Source organism: Caretta caretta, chromosome 3 (assembly GCF_965140235.1).
Source record: "Caretta caretta isolate rCarCar2 chromosome 3, rCarCar1.hap1, whole genome shotgun sequence".
In the NCBI taxonomy this organism is placed as follows: Eukaryota; Metazoa; Chordata; order Testudines; family Cheloniidae; genus Caretta; species Caretta caretta.
The window spans coordinates 27008872-27025925 of record NC_134208.1 but is presented as its reverse complement, the minus strand read 5'-3'; the positions used below and the strand labels follow the sequence as shown (position 1 = coordinate 27025925).

The 17054-nt window shown below is 36.9% G+C and overlaps 1 protein-coding gene across 1 annotated transcript in view; it reads right to left on the bottom strand.

The window, feature by feature from the left end:
• NBAS (NBAS subunit of NRZ tethering complex) overlaps window positions 1–17054 on the bottom strand; it is a 408512-nt gene that overhangs the window by 234502 nt on the left and 156956 nt on the right. The window contains exons 31-33 of the mRNA XM_048845538.2: window positions 16812–16924; window positions 9821–9934; window positions 340–453 (exon numbers count right to left, since the gene is read on the bottom strand). Coding sequence (XP_048701495.2) covers window positions 340–453; window positions 9821–9934; window positions 16812–16924 — 341 coding nt within the window. The remainder of the gene's footprint in view (window positions 1–339; window positions 454–9820; window positions 9935–16811; window positions 16925–17054) is intronic.

Here is a 17054-nt window from a genome sequence, read left to right as displayed (position 1 = left end):
CTGGGACAGACTTATGAGACAGTGCGATGAAAATAAAGGATATCTGAACTAAAATACATAATTCCCGCAGACAGTTCGCACAGAATTAATCAAACAGAAAACCTGCGTTCTTCCAGAGGTCACTGTTGCTTAAATCACATGGACTACAGAACATTTATATAAGTAAAATAGTATTCTACACTTGCTATATTCTAAGTAACTATATTCTAATTTCTACAAACAAAATGGGATTGACCTACCAATTAAGTTAGTCAGTCTGGAGTCACAGATTTTACATAATGTCAGAAAATTCAGGAGAGGACTTTTTTTTTTTTTTTTTTTTTAAGTGGTAAACTTCACCTGTGGCTCTAAGCTCTTGGCAGTGCATACTAGCAGCTTTGTAGTCCTGGAAATGGAGAGCTTGTTCCACTAAAAGGATCAAAACCTGGCCTTTTCTCTCGGTCTGGTCATCTTCTGTAAGAAGAGTCAGAAAAGTTGTTACCAATTATTTCAAAGGTCAATAGTCAATTATTAGCACAGTATTTCACAAGAATGTTTCTGTATATTGTGGATGACAATGGCTCTCTTTCAAAGCTGTTGATGGTTTGGATGCTACAAATATTCAATATAGATCTACCTCTTCCTGATGAAACCAAGACATAACTTACTTAATTAGTGAAACAGGTAATTGTGTGCCCAAACCATGTGTTCATATATTGCCAGAAGAACTCACATCAGTATGTATTTCCATCACAAGGTGGAAAACACTTGTTGAAAAAAATAAATACTGTCTAGTTAATTTCCATTGTATGCATTACAAAAGGTCTTCAAAAATAGGGGCTTAAAATTAGGCTCTTTAAATCACCAAGTAGGTCTCTAAATATGCATTTATTTTCAAAGGGAGCTGCTATGTGCTTCCATGTTAATTTTTAGGTATGTTAGGGCCTATATCTGTGTGTCCAATACAGCATGACTGATTTTTCTCTGTATCATTTTAATGTTAACACCTGTAGGATCCCTTAGGACTCCAAAAGGAATAAAACCTCTAATTCATTCTTTATGGCCTGGACTTCTAATTGGTTGCAGTGTTGCCACTGAACTCTTGTCTCCATTAACGACTTGCACAGGTTTAACTTTTCTGAAGTCTTTGAGTCCAGCAGTTTGTTCAATTGTTCACCCCTAGGCAACAAGAGATGACTGTGCATGTTCCCGTGCAACCCGATAAATGTAAAATAAAACACGGACAGTGTAGGATTAACAGAATTTGACTTTGGGGGGAAGGAGGGAAAGCAATGTGTCTATAAAATCTTGTCCTGGAGATAAAACCCATTCCACATGCAAATGTTCTGGTAAAAATTTGCCTCTATGTTCTAGGTGAGCATGAAAAGGAAAGGAAATCAGGAATATGAGGAGTCCTAATCTCCTTTTCCAAACCACAGTTATATTCCATGCATATAATCTTCCCTCCTTCCACTATTTTTTTTGTCCCTCTATTTCTCACCTCGCTTGGCAAGTTGTAATGAACACAGCATATGTCCATAACTGTATATGAAAGTGCAGTCAGTCTCACACACAAGTAAGATCTAGATCTATATATTTTAAACATATGCAAGATCTACAGGGATGGACTGATCAGAAAAAAAAAAAGGGCTTCTTTCAATGCGAGTCAATCTTTACTTCTTCTCACCAGCTATCAGAGGATTTTAAGGATGCAGCGCTGATGCAGCTATCTGAAAGGAGGTCAGATTATGAGACACTATGTTAACATACAGACAGGTTTCAGAGTAACAGCCGTGTTAGTCTGTATTCGCAAAAAAGAAAAGGAGTTCTTGTGGCACTTTAGAGACTAACCAATTTATTTGAGCTCACGAAAGCTCATGCTCAAATAAATTGGTCAGTCTCTAAGGTGCCACAAGTACTCCTTTTCTTTATGTTAACATACCTGTCCTGGAGTAATTCAACTTCAAATATTTTAAAAAGTTAAATTTATCTAACTTGTAGACTTAAGACTATAAAAACAACTAAGAAGTCCATGGTTATTTTTTCCCCTCCACTCTGTGGCTCCAACAACAGAGGTAAACCACATTGCTTGTCTAATCTTTTTTATTTATTTTTAATCACGCCCATAAAGATAAATGTACTGATTATGCTAGACTGACCACCCTAAAGAAATAGTAAAACAATAATTTTAGTGCATAGATGGGAGGTAGGGTTGGTGGCTTATGATATACAGGAGGTCAGACCAGATGATCTGGTGGTCCCTTCTGGCAAAAAACTCTAACTTTATTTACAGAGCTGTCCAACCAAGATGCCTCTGGCTCCGGATGCAGAGGGACCACCTCTGGGGTCTGGAGGGTAGCTTGACCTCCATATTCATTCATTCCTTAGCCTCTCCACTAAGACAGACTGCTATACAGTGTTGCCAATTAGACACCACCATGTTTTTTGTGATGTGAACTTTTGCCCACTGGGAGCGGACTGCTATGAAACTCCTCTCATCCAGGCCACTGCCCAGCAATTAAATGGAAACAACTTTTAGTCATTTTTTACCTAGGATAAATTTGAACCAGTGTCTCAGAGGTGAAATGTTCCTAGATACCTGCCAGGAATCCAGTGCCTGCCCCATACCCTTGGTAGCTTTCCAATGTATTATACTTATATTGGGAGATTTGTGTGTCAGCATCAGACACAAGGAAGGGGTAACAAAAGTGCAGTAAATGGATCTTTGCTGTTATTCAGAAATCACCGTGACCAATAATCAACTGCAATTTATTTGTATCTAAAATCAGTAGGGACACAATTGAAGCTGTTCTTTTCTTAATTGATCTTGAGTGGTCTTATGGCTTAGAGGGTTTTGGGGGGGGGGGGAGGGGGATGGTTGGCTAATTTATTTTCAAGCAATAGGCTCTCCGTCTGCGTGTTTTACAAGAGTGCAAATGTACATTATCATCATCCTCTCTCTAGTCTCTTACAATAGTTAGTACCCTATATCAATATGCCTCCTATTTAAACTCCCATTATCTTGATGCACACCGTTATATCAAAGGATTGCAACTCCAACATGACTAGCAAATCCCCAGCAATGCACAGCTAGAACGTTTTTCATGTGGCTTTTGTTGACTCAGGGAAGCCAATTAAAATCCTACCCCCTGCAGGATTTCTCGTATCTTCTCTTATTCTTCCATTTAGACCTAGAAACTCACTGCCACTGCTTCGCGGTTCCTGATTTGGGAGTTAACATTAAGTCTTAAAGAAATGAAGCAGCTTTAAACATCTAGCTCCACAGTCCCCCATCCCTTGTGATATTGACATGAGACATTCAAGATTTTTCTTTAAAACTGTTGGTAAGATAAACGCCATCATAAAATGAGTGTCTTATTTTACTCTATGATTCCTATCTGTTAGTATTGTTTGACATCCAGCAGATTGAATAGAAAAGACATCTAAAATTCAGGAACTGGAAATGTTTTATTACTTATTATTTCTATAGCACAGCCTGTATAAACAGTTTACAAACCTCCTCAGGACTAATCCCTAGCATAAGGACTTGTATGCTCTGACTTCATGACTACTGAGGGTCAATCCACTGAGAAGCATTTACAGAATCCTCAAAGGATGTCATGCATCTCATCTTATCTCGAGGCAAATTGTCATAATGACGGACAGATGTCGTGGTAAGGAAGAAAACTACCAGTGCTTAAGAAATATAAAGAAAACATCTCCATTTCAGGCAGCCTGGGTCATCCAGCAAGCAAGAAAATATGAATTACAACTAATAAAGGATAATTCCAGTGCCGAAAGTTAATTTTGGCTAAGTTGGCCAGAATCATCTTCTGATGAGGGAAACTGAGGCACACACCATCCCAAATTCCCAGAATGTCAGACCTGGATTTAGATCTCAGGTGTTCCTCAATAAAATAGTCACAAGTCCTATGCTCAGACAATTAGACAACAGTGCCTCTTTCATATACAGCAAGAACAGCTGTGCGCTATTTTGATATATATTCTTTTGGCTGAAATTGGAAAGGGCAACAGCATGAGAAAGTTGAGGAACTTGGTAATCTTCAAAAATAGGTATGACTTCTGGATAAGAGTTCAAAACATTTTTTAATTAGAAAAGTTTACCCATTCCTAAAATTAATTACATTTTTCCAAAAACTTTACTGTCAACTTAATGAGAAACTAAATGGATTTTTTTTAAATTAACGTCTCATCAAGCAACTCCTGTAACATGTGACAGCACAAAACAATGTCTAGACAGGCTTTTACAACATTCAGTAACAGTAAACAAACAGCAATTAAAAGCAACTATCTAAGACTGATTTGTATTTTGAATCTTTTTTGTTCCAGTGTGCAATCAAATACACCAATGTAAGGCTAAATAATTACCTAAAATAGATTGTTTGTGTTCTGATTTTTACTGGGAATGAGGACTCTGGTTCCAATTCCAAAGTCTGCCACTAATTTATTAGTAACACCTTGTAAAACCCACCATGACTCCCTTACTTTGGCCACCTGTGAAACGGATATATTCCTTACCTACCTATTTTATTGAGGCGGTGGTGTGAGCCTAATTAGGATTTACTAATTGATTTAAGATACCTGATGAAAGACCATAAGAGTGCTCAAAGGAAATTTGAGGAGTACATGACTTGCCTACAACTCTTGTTCTCTAAAAACATACTCCACAGTGGATTGCTACTCTTGGAGTTCCGTGTTCCCATAACATTGCCACACCCCAGTACAGAGAATCTTATGCCACCCCCGGCTTAGTGTCTGTCCTGCCCCAAATCATTCTCTTTTAATGGTGGAACATAGAGAGCACATGCAATTTACCCTACTGCAGAATAAAAGCTTTGGTTCATAGATGCCATTTAAAATTTTAATGAACCATAGAAGCAAACCTATTAATTTGGAAAACAAGTACATTTTATTTCAAGCTGAAAATTTAAATAATAGGTTTAAATTTAATTTAATTTAAATTTAAATAATAGGTTTTGATTTTTAGTATATCTTAAAATAATATGAATGTATGAGCTGCTCTTTAGGTTACAATGCATAACTTGAAGCAGACTAATAACATTGTTAATATTGTTATAGCTACAAAGATCTATAGTAACTATTCATCATATTAACGATACACTGCAACCTAATAAAATAATAAAGAGAGGATAAATGCAAAAGTGCCCTATGTGTCTTGCTTTTACAACCTAATTGATACATATATTTTTATACTGACTGTTAAAGCTCATGAGAGGCTCTATTTACACACTATAGTTAAGGCTGCATCCGTATTTCCATTGAAATCTCTGTTTTGCAAGGGTTTATTAATTTGACCATAAAAATTAACAGACTTTAAACTTGGTGAGAGGTCCTGGCTGAAGAGCAAATTTTAGTTGTTTTTAAAGCTGTTGTGATTATATAAAACATCTTCCTCATGTAAAATTTAAATGAATTTGTCGAAAGCTCTTTTGCCCTATCATATTTTTTAAAAAAACACAGAGCTCAATCCAAGGACAACTTTCATTCAAGTCAATGCTGCAATATCGAGGCATGTCAGAGTTAGTGAATGGCAGATTTAAACCCAAACTTTGAATAATCAGACTGTGGAACTCATTGCCACATGATGTTATCAAGGTCAAGAATTTAGCAAGATTTTGTATGGATAATATCCAGTTACAACAGATAATATTAACAAAAATTCTGAAGGGATATAAAGTAACTCAAGATTTAAACCTTAAACCATTGTTTTAACTATTAGGGATTAGGATGAGACCTTGGGAGGGAGGCAGATTTTTTTACATCTGCCTATTTTCTTGTACCTTGTTCTGAATCATTTTGTGCTGGTTCCTGACAGGAGATTGGACAAGATGGATCATGGGTTTCATGTACTATTCTAATTTATACGATCCTGTGAATAGCTCATTCTTTGCAAGTCATCCAGATCTTAATTTATAACAGGTTTCAGAATAGCAGCCGTGTTAGTCTGTATCTACAAAAAGAACAGGAATACTTGTGGCACCTCAGAGACTAACAAATTTATTTGAGCATAAGCTTTCGTGAGCTACAGCTCACTTCACGAAAGCTTATGCTCAAATAAATTTGTTAGTCTCAGAGGTGCCACAAGTACTCCTTTTAATTTATAACAGTTTCCAAATTCCAACAATTTTTTTGAGTCTTTAAAGGTATAAATAGCATAACAAAACCATCTGAAACAGCACTCATGTTTAAACTCAAAATGTAATGCACCGGAATACTTCATACTTGCGAACACGTACTGTTGTCCTCTGCTGCACAGAACGTAAAGCTTGTTCAAGTCTTTTTTTTGCAACTAAGGCTCCTTTCTAATGAGTAGCTCCCCAAGAGACAAAAGTTCTTAGTCCTGATTTTTCTTAAAATCAAGTGTTGTGTTTTGGAGCATGTTACCAAGTTCCAACGCCGATGAGGAATGAGTGTGGTTTAATTAATAATTAAGGTATTAATTGTAGGCATGGATTCACTAGAAAAAACATACCTGAGGTCTACTGTAAAGAATATTTCCATTATTGCAATAATACCAACCGAACTGGCATACTGTAAACCTCCAGTGGCAGTAAAAGTATATCGCCAAATGCAGAGTGATTTTATATAAAAAATAATCCACTTGAAGCGTTTTGTTGCTATTACAAAGTGGAACTTATTAGTGACAACATGGGAACACACAGTTCTGTACATTTATTCAGCCAAGAGACAAAAAATGTTACCAACTGTTAAAGCACAGTCTTTTGCTCAGTGAGACAGCCTCTTGAAATACACTCATTTCCACGAAATTCCATATTTATATTGGGAGTGACTACCACTATGATACGTGAGATTTTATCTCTAAAGTCACTGAGAGATGCCTGGTGTGCTTGGAAAATAATTATTAATGCACAAAGTATCCCACTATTGGCTGAAATATCCACTATGTTCTTTTTTATCTTTATCTAAATTCCTTTGGTTGTACCTCTTGAGGAAGGAGAAGGGCAACACAATAAGCTCAAAACATAAGACAAAGCAATGCTCAGTCTGTCCAGTTTAACTGAGATATACTTTAAAAAAAAAAAAAAAAAAAGTTCTGTAACCCTGCCTTTTGAGGGAGAGGGAGAGATTTAATTTTATCTACACATCATTTATCGGAATGAGCTAGGGAATGGTTATTACTTATTTATATGTGTGAGAGTGCATCTATGCATATATGCTCTCATAGTCATATGCATACAATTATTTTAAATACATACAGGTTAGGTTACCCTAACTTATTATATGACATTATAGTTAAGCAAACTGAAAAGGCAGGACGGTACTTCCTGTTACCCCTTCTCTATTTCAGCTAGGACCCACAATGCAATTCAGCCAGCCATAACTCTCAGTCGCCCACAATCTTTTCCCTGACACCATGCAATGCCCCCTGCTCCTCACTGCACTTGTAAATATTGGCTCAGATATCTCCTCAGTCAACTCCTTGAGTATTCTAGGATGCATTTCATCAGGCCCTTAAAGGCATCTTAACTTGTCTAAGTAATTTTTGACTTGTTCTTTCCCTATTTTAGACTCTGATCCTACCTCATTTTCACTGGCATTCACTATTTTAGATGTCCCATCGCCACCAACCTTCTTAGTGAAAACCAAAGCAAAGAAGTCATTAAGCACCTCTGCCAGTTCCACATTTTCTGTTATTGTCTTTCCCTCCTCATTGAATAATGGGCCTATTGTCCTTGGTCTTTCTCTTGCTTCTAATTTAGTTGTAGAACGTTTTCTTGTTTCCTTTTATGTCCCTAGCTAGTTTGATCTCGTTTTGTGCCTTGGCTTTTCTAATTTTGTCCCTGCATACTTGTGTTATTTGTTTATATTCATCCTTTGTAGTTTGACCGAGTTTCCACTTTATGTAGGACTCTTTTTTGAATTTTAGATCATTGAAGATCTCCTCGTTAAGCCTGCGTCATCTCTTGCAATACTTCCTATCTTTCCTATGCAATGGGATAGTTTGCTCTTCTGCCCTTAATAACATCTCTTTGAAAAACTGCCAATTGTCTTCAATTGTTTTTCCCCTTAGACTTGCTTCCCATGGGATCTTACCTACCAACTCCCTGAGTTTGCTAAAGTCTGCCTTCTTGAAATTTGTCTTTATTGTGCTGTTCTCCCTCCTACCATTGCTTAGAATCGTGAACTCTACCATTTCATGATCACTTTAACCCAAGTTGCCTTCCACTTTCAAATTCTCAACCAGTTCTTCCCTATTTGTCAAAATCAAACCTAGAACAGCCTCCCCTCTAGTAGCTTTGTCCACCTTCTGAAATAAAAAATTGTCTCCATAGCATTCCAAGAACTTGTTAGATAATCTGTACCCTGCTGTGTTATTTTCCCAACAGATATCTGAGTAGTTGAAGTCCCCCATCACCACCAACTCCTGTGCTTTGGATGATTTTGTTAGTTGTTTAAAAAAAAAAAACCTCATCCACCTCTTCTTTCTTGTTTGGTGGTCTGTAGTAGACCCCTACCATGACATCACCCTTGTTTTTCTACCCCTTTTATTCTTACTCAGAGACTTTCAACAAGTCTGTCTCTTATTTCTGTCTCAACCTCAGTCCAAGTGCATACATTTTTAATATATAAGGCAACATCTCCTACCTTTTTTCCCTGCCTGTCCCTCCTTCTATACCAATATTCCAGTCATGCGTATTATCCAGTGATACGTAGTCTCTGTGATGCCATCTAGGCCATAGTTGTGTTTATTTACTAGCATTTCAAGTTCTTTCTGCTTACTCCCCATACTTCTCGCATTAATATACAGACATTAGTGATAAAGAAAGCTAACAAGATGCATGAGACTTTATGTAAGCCACTTCAGAACACATGCTGGTCACGCTCCTCACGTTCAAAGATTGGGGAAAATATGTTCTATGCATACCAATACCCTTGTAAACAGTAACAGAAACGAAACAAGAATTTAGCATAAACAATATGCAAAAGGTAATACTGACATGTAAAAGGAAAATCAGTGATTTGATCTAGGGTAGCCAGGGAGGAAGATTAGTTTTCCCAACAAACACCCAAAACTTTAAAACAATCCTAACCATAGATCTCTAGTGATGCCTCCAAAATATCAATAGCAACATCTATATTGAGCTATGAGTGAAAAGAGTTATATATAAGTTCTAGGTACTATTATCATTAAACATAATTAGAGTGTTGAAAACACTTCAGCAGAGAAGTCTGGGGGAACGTGCCGAATTCATTGTCTTCCTTTTCTGCAAAAGCAGAACATTCAATTTGGAACAGCTATTGTACTGCAGGTCCAATCCTGCAAGATGTTCAACACCTGAAATAAGCATTCAGCCCTAACACATTACCTTCAGCATAAAAATATGCTAAATCAACTGTAGACAAATTGCGTTGTTACACTGAAGTTTATGTGACACACAACTTTTGTTCTCTTACATGAGCAGGACTGTTGTTAAATCAAACTAGTATACTTGACAGGGATAAGAAAATTACTGGATTTGAAAAATGATTAGTATTAATAAATTATTAATACTAATAATTGATTCTACATCATAAAATATTCTCACCTGTAAATCCAAATCCAAATTTGACTGATCTTTGGCTCAAAATCTAAATTAAACAGGGCTGTTCTTATTTTATGTATTAAAGAAGGTCACAACAGCTGAATACAAGATCACCTGTAAAATATGTCAGTCATCCTTGAAGGCTGCTCCTACACAGGACACTTTGGTGCCATCCTTGAGTACATCCTGATGATTAACTCAAATGCCCTTGAGTTAATATCTTACATTGCAGTTTAACATTTACAACAGTTTACCTGCAACTCTCAGTAAATCTGCAAGTCCCAGGAGCTTGGCAGACTGTTTGTAGTTTGTGGGCAACTGAGCAATACAGTCCTTGATGAGGCTGAGTCGATCAGAACACAAACGCACTGTTTAAAGAAAATATGATATGTTAAAGGGAGATTATATGCACAAACTTTCTCTAATGTATGTGTAATTTTTGTTTAAAATGCAGGCACACTTACTCATGCTGCATAAACAAAACACCTCGTTTTCTAAGGTAATATAGTTATTTGTTATAGTTTAACGAGGACTATATATGCAGAGGGTCCTTCACAAACACATAAAATACATCTCCCCTGTCCTGAAAAGCTTGCAATTTACATTAGGACTTTAGGGGCACATTTTAACAGGAATTGCAAACAATTACCTATACTGCATATTTTAATACTGGTGGTCTATAAAGTGTTTAACACAATGAATTTTTATAGTTTATATAAAACTATATACTGTAATATAAAACTAAAGTTTATATTTTTACAGCAGTATTGACCTTCAAAATTGCTTCGATCAAGCTTCCCACTCTATAAAATGAGTCTGCTTCATATTACTAGACAAGCTATGAAGAGAACATACAGAGTACTGACCATTAAACCTTCCCACTTAATACTCAATTAAATGAGCAGGAAATTAATTTATGCAGGGGGAAAAAAATCAATATTAGCATATTATAGCTATATTAGAAAAATTTCTACCAGACAAACATATCAATAAGAACAACATAAAAGCATCCATGTATTGCAAATTTTATGAAGGACCTCTGGAAATCAAATGGTCAGCTTTCAAAAGTCAAGCAGAGTAAAGATTTAAGACAAGAAACATAACAAAAGTATTGATTTTTTTGTAGGTTCTGTAACACAATACATTTGTGGGCACCATTAAAATCTTTGCATTTACTGATTACACCAGTTAAATTTGTCAGAGTATTTCTCATTCTAATTAAAAGGAATACCACACACCAAGACAATATTGTGGTTTCATAAATATCAAATATAGGGATTTTCAGATGTATTCAGTATTGGCCTAACTTTGGAGTTCTACCATTAACTTTAGTACAATTAGGTCAACGCTGACTATTTTGGTAAAATCACACCCCAAGATTTTAATTTAACTCCCTGTGCCGATACACCAGCACAAATTGTGACTAACTCAACTTGCTTCAAAATATTACACTGATGTAACTGAACAGAACTTAGCCCAGAACTTAGCCCATTAGAAGTAAAAGCTAATGGATTTATGGGCCTGAATAGGCAATAATTTACACCAGTTCTACACTTCAATAATTAGCCTTGATGTACAACAACATAAATGAAAGAAAGATCACATCCTGAATCTAAATGGAAACCAAAAAAAGTTTAAAAGATACAAGGAGTCCCATTTTAAGATTAAAACACTGTAAACAGCACCCTTTCAAATAAAAAAAAAAAAACCCAAATTAAGAACTTAATGTTTGAACTTGGCCCTTTACCGTAAAAGAGTAAAAAAGCAATTTTCACATATAATATTTAAAAGTCCTAAAAGCTTCATAATCATGTCATTAATTTTTTAAAGCCATTAATTCAGATGGGCAATTCTGTTTCTCATACGAATACATTAAACAAGGTTATTTTTACATTTTATATACATAACAAGGACTCAGCAACTGAACATATTTTGCAGGTGCAGTCTTGTGTCAGCCTTCTGGAGACTAAGAAGATAAAAAACAGGGGTGAAGTGTATAGCTCGTTAAAGTGAAAGACTTAATACTGGCCAGATCAGCTCAAGAGTCAAGGCAGCAACTTTGCAAGCTCTCAGTCCTCCTCTCAGTGGCTCTCAATCCTCACTGCATAGCCATACTCAAATAATGTAGAAATGGATTCATTAAAGGGGAAGGGAAAACAGACATAGGCTCCAATACTACTTCTTGCTGGCATGGAAGGAAGGTAGAGATATTTTTTTCTTCTTTAAAGTAAACTCATCTGGAGTATTGTGTTCAGTTTTGGGCCCCCCCACTACAAAAAGGATGTGGACAAATTGGAAAGAGTCCAGTGGAGGGCAGCAAAAATGATTAGGGGGCTGAGCCACATGACTTATGAGGAGAGGCTGAGGGAACTGGGCTTATTTAGTCTGCAGAAGAGAAGAGTGAGGGGGAGCTTTAAACTACCTGAAGGGGGGTTCCAAAGAGGATGGAGCTCGGCTGTTCTCAGTGGTGGCAGATGACAGAACAAGGAACAATGGTCTCAAGTTGCAGTGGGGGAGCTCTAGGTTGGATATTAGGAAAAACTATTTCACTAGGAGGGTGGTGAAATATTGGAATGGGTTGCCTAGTGAGGTGGTGGAATCTCCATCCTTAAGAGGTTTTTAAGGCCTGTCTTGACAAAGCCCTGGCTGGGATGATTTAGTTTGTTTTGGTCCTGCTTTGAGCAGGGGGTTGAACCAGATGACCTCCTGAGGTCCCTTCCAACCCTGATATTCTATGATTTTATGATTCATGAGGCACACTCACCTACTACAGCGATAGGTGGTGGATGAATATTCTAACAAAGGATAGGTGGGATTAAAAATCCCCCACACTTTTATTTGGCCCAAATTTGTGGTACGCCTGGATGGATGGATAATCAAACTAAATAATGTCTTAAAGTTACCATTTTATATACACAACAAGGGTATCTGTAAATGTTCTTAAACATTTGAGCCATGCTCCAGGGCAGGTAGGCTGGAAAGAGTATTTCTTGGCACATGATGCTGGAATGCTGTTCAGGCAGCTTCTATACTACAAAATCATTTACTACTTCTGCTCCTAGTATGTGTTTCCTTTGGGGTACCTTAACATTGCATTAATAGAGCCTTACAAAATTCTACTAGCTCACTTACCCCCATATTTAAAAAACAAACAAACAAACAAAATAATCAGGCAACTAATATATTATTTTTTAGCATCATCATGAGGACAATGATGAAAGACAATGTTGCAACTGGGATGGTAAAGTTTCATGCGTATTTTGCAAGCTAGTATTAGACGCTGGGTCTTGCATTTAAGATTTTTTTCAATCAATGGCATCATGCAACACTAAAAATCATCTATCAAACTCTTGAAGGGCTAAGATGGTCCCAAATGTGACCTTTCAGGACTTGATCAATTTAGTTAGTTTTCATTATTTCAAGGTCACCTAAACTCAGTCAAAAGACTATGGGCAAGCAAAGGTGGACATGAAAGATTAGTGGGAATAGAAAACAAAGACTGAGAAAGGAATTAAAAGAAAAGAAGATGCAACGGGAAACTAATAATGAAAAAAAGGAGAAGAAAGTAAACTGAAGAGGCACAGAGGAAAAAGAAAAGAGGTGAAAAACTAAAGAAATCTTTGTGGATGAAAGCAGAGTCAGGAGCCATTGTCTCAAGAAGATCTTATATAAATTATGAAGAGAGGAAATAAAATTTGATAAGACTATTTGAGGAGGAAGAGGATATCCAGAAGTACAAATATAATAAACTATTTTAATATATATAGAATATACTGCGAGCCTCATACACATTTTGGCAATTAACTAGAGATTACTGTTCAGTTGGTTGCAAAAAAGCGGGGCGGGGGAACACAAGAGTCGGAGTTAGGATAAAGAAAAGCCAAGCTAATGAAATTAAAAGACAAAACAGTATAAGATGAAGTGAGCTGTAGCTCACGAAAGCTTATGCTCAAATAAATTTGTTAGTCTCTATGGTGCCACAAGTACTCCTTTTCTTTTTGCGGATACAGACTAACACGGCTGCTACTCTGAAACTTGTCAGTATAAGTAAAGTAACTCTAAAGGTTAGGCTCATACCCACAGAGAAATCCTGAGAAAGGTTGTGAGAGCATCCTAACATCCTACTGAGCAAGATGATACTACACAGGATCAGGTGGGAAAGGGGGAGAGAGATGGGGTGTGGTGTATGTGTGTGTGTTCGTTCCTCCCTCCACGGTTCTGAGAAAGTGCACTGCAGTTCCCAAGCACAGAGTACACAAAGAATGTAAACCCACAACTTTAATTCTTTCCTTCCTTTTATGCACTAAATAGTGTTTCACTCTTAATGTTATTTAAATGTCATCTTTAAAATATTTAAATTACTGTACAATAACATCTACCTTGGATAAACTTCTTGCAGCTATATGAAAACTTTAAAACAGATTTTTATTCCTTTACTAGATGAATTTATCTGAAAGATTTTGAAGAGAGAAGGATAAAGCAGTACCATTAAAAATGACAGGCTTCATTTCACATACAGTAATTATGGCAAATTGGATATGTTACAGGTGATATTAAAACTGTATTTTTTGTAATGACTCTGTTTTAGTAAGTGAAACAGGCATGAAAGAACCATGCATATCACTCCAAGGTCATTTATAATCTGAACAAAATAAATCAATTCACCTTGAAGAAGAATAATTCAACTGCAGAATACAGAAATGTTTTGCAACTAGGCTTTTTATCCTTCAACCCTGTGCCACAGGAAATTAGAACATAAGAATGGCCCTACTGGGTCAGACCAAAGGTCCATCTAGCCCAGTATCCTGTCTGCCAACAGTGGCCAGTGCCAGGTGCCCCAGATGAAATGAACAGAACAGGTCATCATCAAGTGATCCATCCACTGTTGCTCGTGCCCTGCTTCCGGCAAAAGTTCTTATGCTTTTCCTATGGAAATATATCTGTTTCATTTAGCTTTTACAAAAATATTTGCAATGGAAAAACAAAACGAATTCCACACCACTTTAAAAAAATGGGAAACACAAAAAAACTATTTACAATTTTAAATCAGGAGTTCTCCAAAAGGAAATCTACTGCAAATGTTGACCTCAATTGTCAATTTGTTTTACAGGAATATACGAAGCCATACAGCAATCTGCTAAAGAAAGAAACTTATTCTTTTTTCAACAACAACTTCCTGCAGATAAAAAAAAAAAAAAAAAAAAAAAGACTCTCTCAAAGATTGTTTTCAAGGTAATTATGTTGTATGAATATTCTGGGCACCATTTCAGAGGTGTACTTTCCACTGCAGTTAGTGGGAGTGGTGGGTAATTGTCAAGATTCCTTCCCCACTCTGAACTCTAGGGTACAGATGTGGGGACCTGCATGACCCCCTAAGCTTATTCTTACCATCTTAGGTTAAAAACTTCCTCAAGGTACAAACTTTGCCTTGTCCTTGAACCCTATGCTGCCACCACCAAGCGTGTTAAACAAAGAACAGGGAAAGAGCCCACTTGGAGACGTCTTCCCCCCAAGCCCTACACCCCCTTTCCTGGGGAAGGCTTGATAAAAATCCTCACCAATTTGCATAGGCAAACACAGACCCAAACCCTTGGATCTTAAGAACAATGAAAAAACAAACAATCAGGTTCTTAAAAGAGAATTTTAATTAAAGAAAAAGTAAAAGAATCCCCTCTGTAAAATCAGGATGGTAAATACCTTACAGGGTAATCAAATTCAAAACAGAGAATCCCTCTAAGCAAAACCTTAAGTTACAAAAAGACACAGAAACAGGAATACACATTGCATTCAGCACAGCTATTTTACCAGCCATTAAACAAAAGAAAATCTAACGCATTTCTAGCTAGATTGCTTACTAACTTTTTACAGGAGTTCTGAAGAGCATTCCTGATCTGTTCCTGGCAAAAGCATCACACAGACAGACAGACCCTTTGCCGCCCACACCCACCCACCCCCAGCTTTGAAAGTATCTTATCTCCTCATTCGTCATTTTGGTCAAGTGACAGCGAGGTTATCTTAGCTTCTTAGCCCTTTACAGGTGAAAGGGTTTTGCCTCTTGTCATAAATATAAAGGGAAGGATAAACCCCTTTAAAATCCCTCCTGGCCAGAGGAAAACTCCTCTCACCTGTAAAGGGTTAAGAAGCTAAAGGTAACCTCGCTGGCACCTGACCAAAATGACCAATGAGGAGACAAGATACTTTCAAAAGCTGGGAGGAGGGAGAGAAACAAAGGGTCTCTGTCTGTCTATATGCTGTTTCTGCCGGGGATAGACCAGGAATGGAGTCTTAGAACTTTTAGTAAGTAATCTAGCTAGGTACGTGTTAGATTATAATTTCTTTAAATGGCTGAGAAAAGAGTTGTGCTGAATAGAATAACTATTTCTGTCTGTGTATCTTTTTTGTAACTTAAGGTTTTGCCTAGAGGGGTTCTCTATGTTTTGAATCCAATTACCCTGTAAGGTATCTTCCATCCTGATTTTACAGAGGGGATTTCTTTACTTCTATTTACTTCTATTTCTATTAAAAGTCTTCTTGTAAGAAAACTGAATGTTTTTTCATTGTTCTTAAGATCCAAGGGTCTGGGTCTGTAGTCACCTAGGCAAATTGGTGAGGCTTTTTACCAAACCTTGTCCAGGAAGTGGGGTGCAAGGTTTTGGGAAGTATTTTTTGGGGAAAGACGTTTCCAAACAGCTCTCCCCCAGTAACCAGTATTTGTTTGGTGGTGGTAGCGGCCAATCCAAGGACAAAGGGTGGAATATTTTGTACCTTGGGGAAGTTTTGACCTAAGCTGGTAAAGATAAGCTTAGGAGGTTTTTCATGCAGGTCCCCACATCTGTACCCTAGCGTTCAGAGTGGGGAAGGAAACTTGACACCTCTGGCCAGGAGGGATTTTATAGTTTTCTATACAGAAAGGTGGTTACCCTTCCCTTTATATTTATGACAGTAATGAACATCAATGATGATCAAGCTGCTCACTTTTTCAAAATAGTTTCATGAAAATAGATTACATTTAAACAGTGTCTTTCCCTCTCAAAGGATCCCCAAAGTGTTTTTACAAACAAAAGGCATATTAAGACTCTTATGCAGCAAAACACTTATGCACAAGAGTAAAATGTATGTACAGATGGAGTCTTATTAACTTCACTGGGCTTACTCATGTTAAAGCTATAGACAATTTTCAGCTAATGAACTGTGGCTCATGTTCCACCAAGCCATCACATCAGGGACATAAGTAATACATTGTACCTTGTAATGGCAAGATTCTCAGACCAAATTCTTCAAGATAGCTAAGAGCACGAATGAGATCTAGCTCCTCTTGGATAGCACTGGGGCAGTCTACAATAAGTTGTAAACAGCATCTAAATAAACAGAAAAAGAACATTACAAACTTCATACAAGTTATTTATAATATATATAACTTTTTATATTTGCCTGAAAAGTGCAAAACAACAGTGATTTATTACACTTTTGGACTGTCAAATTTTTAAA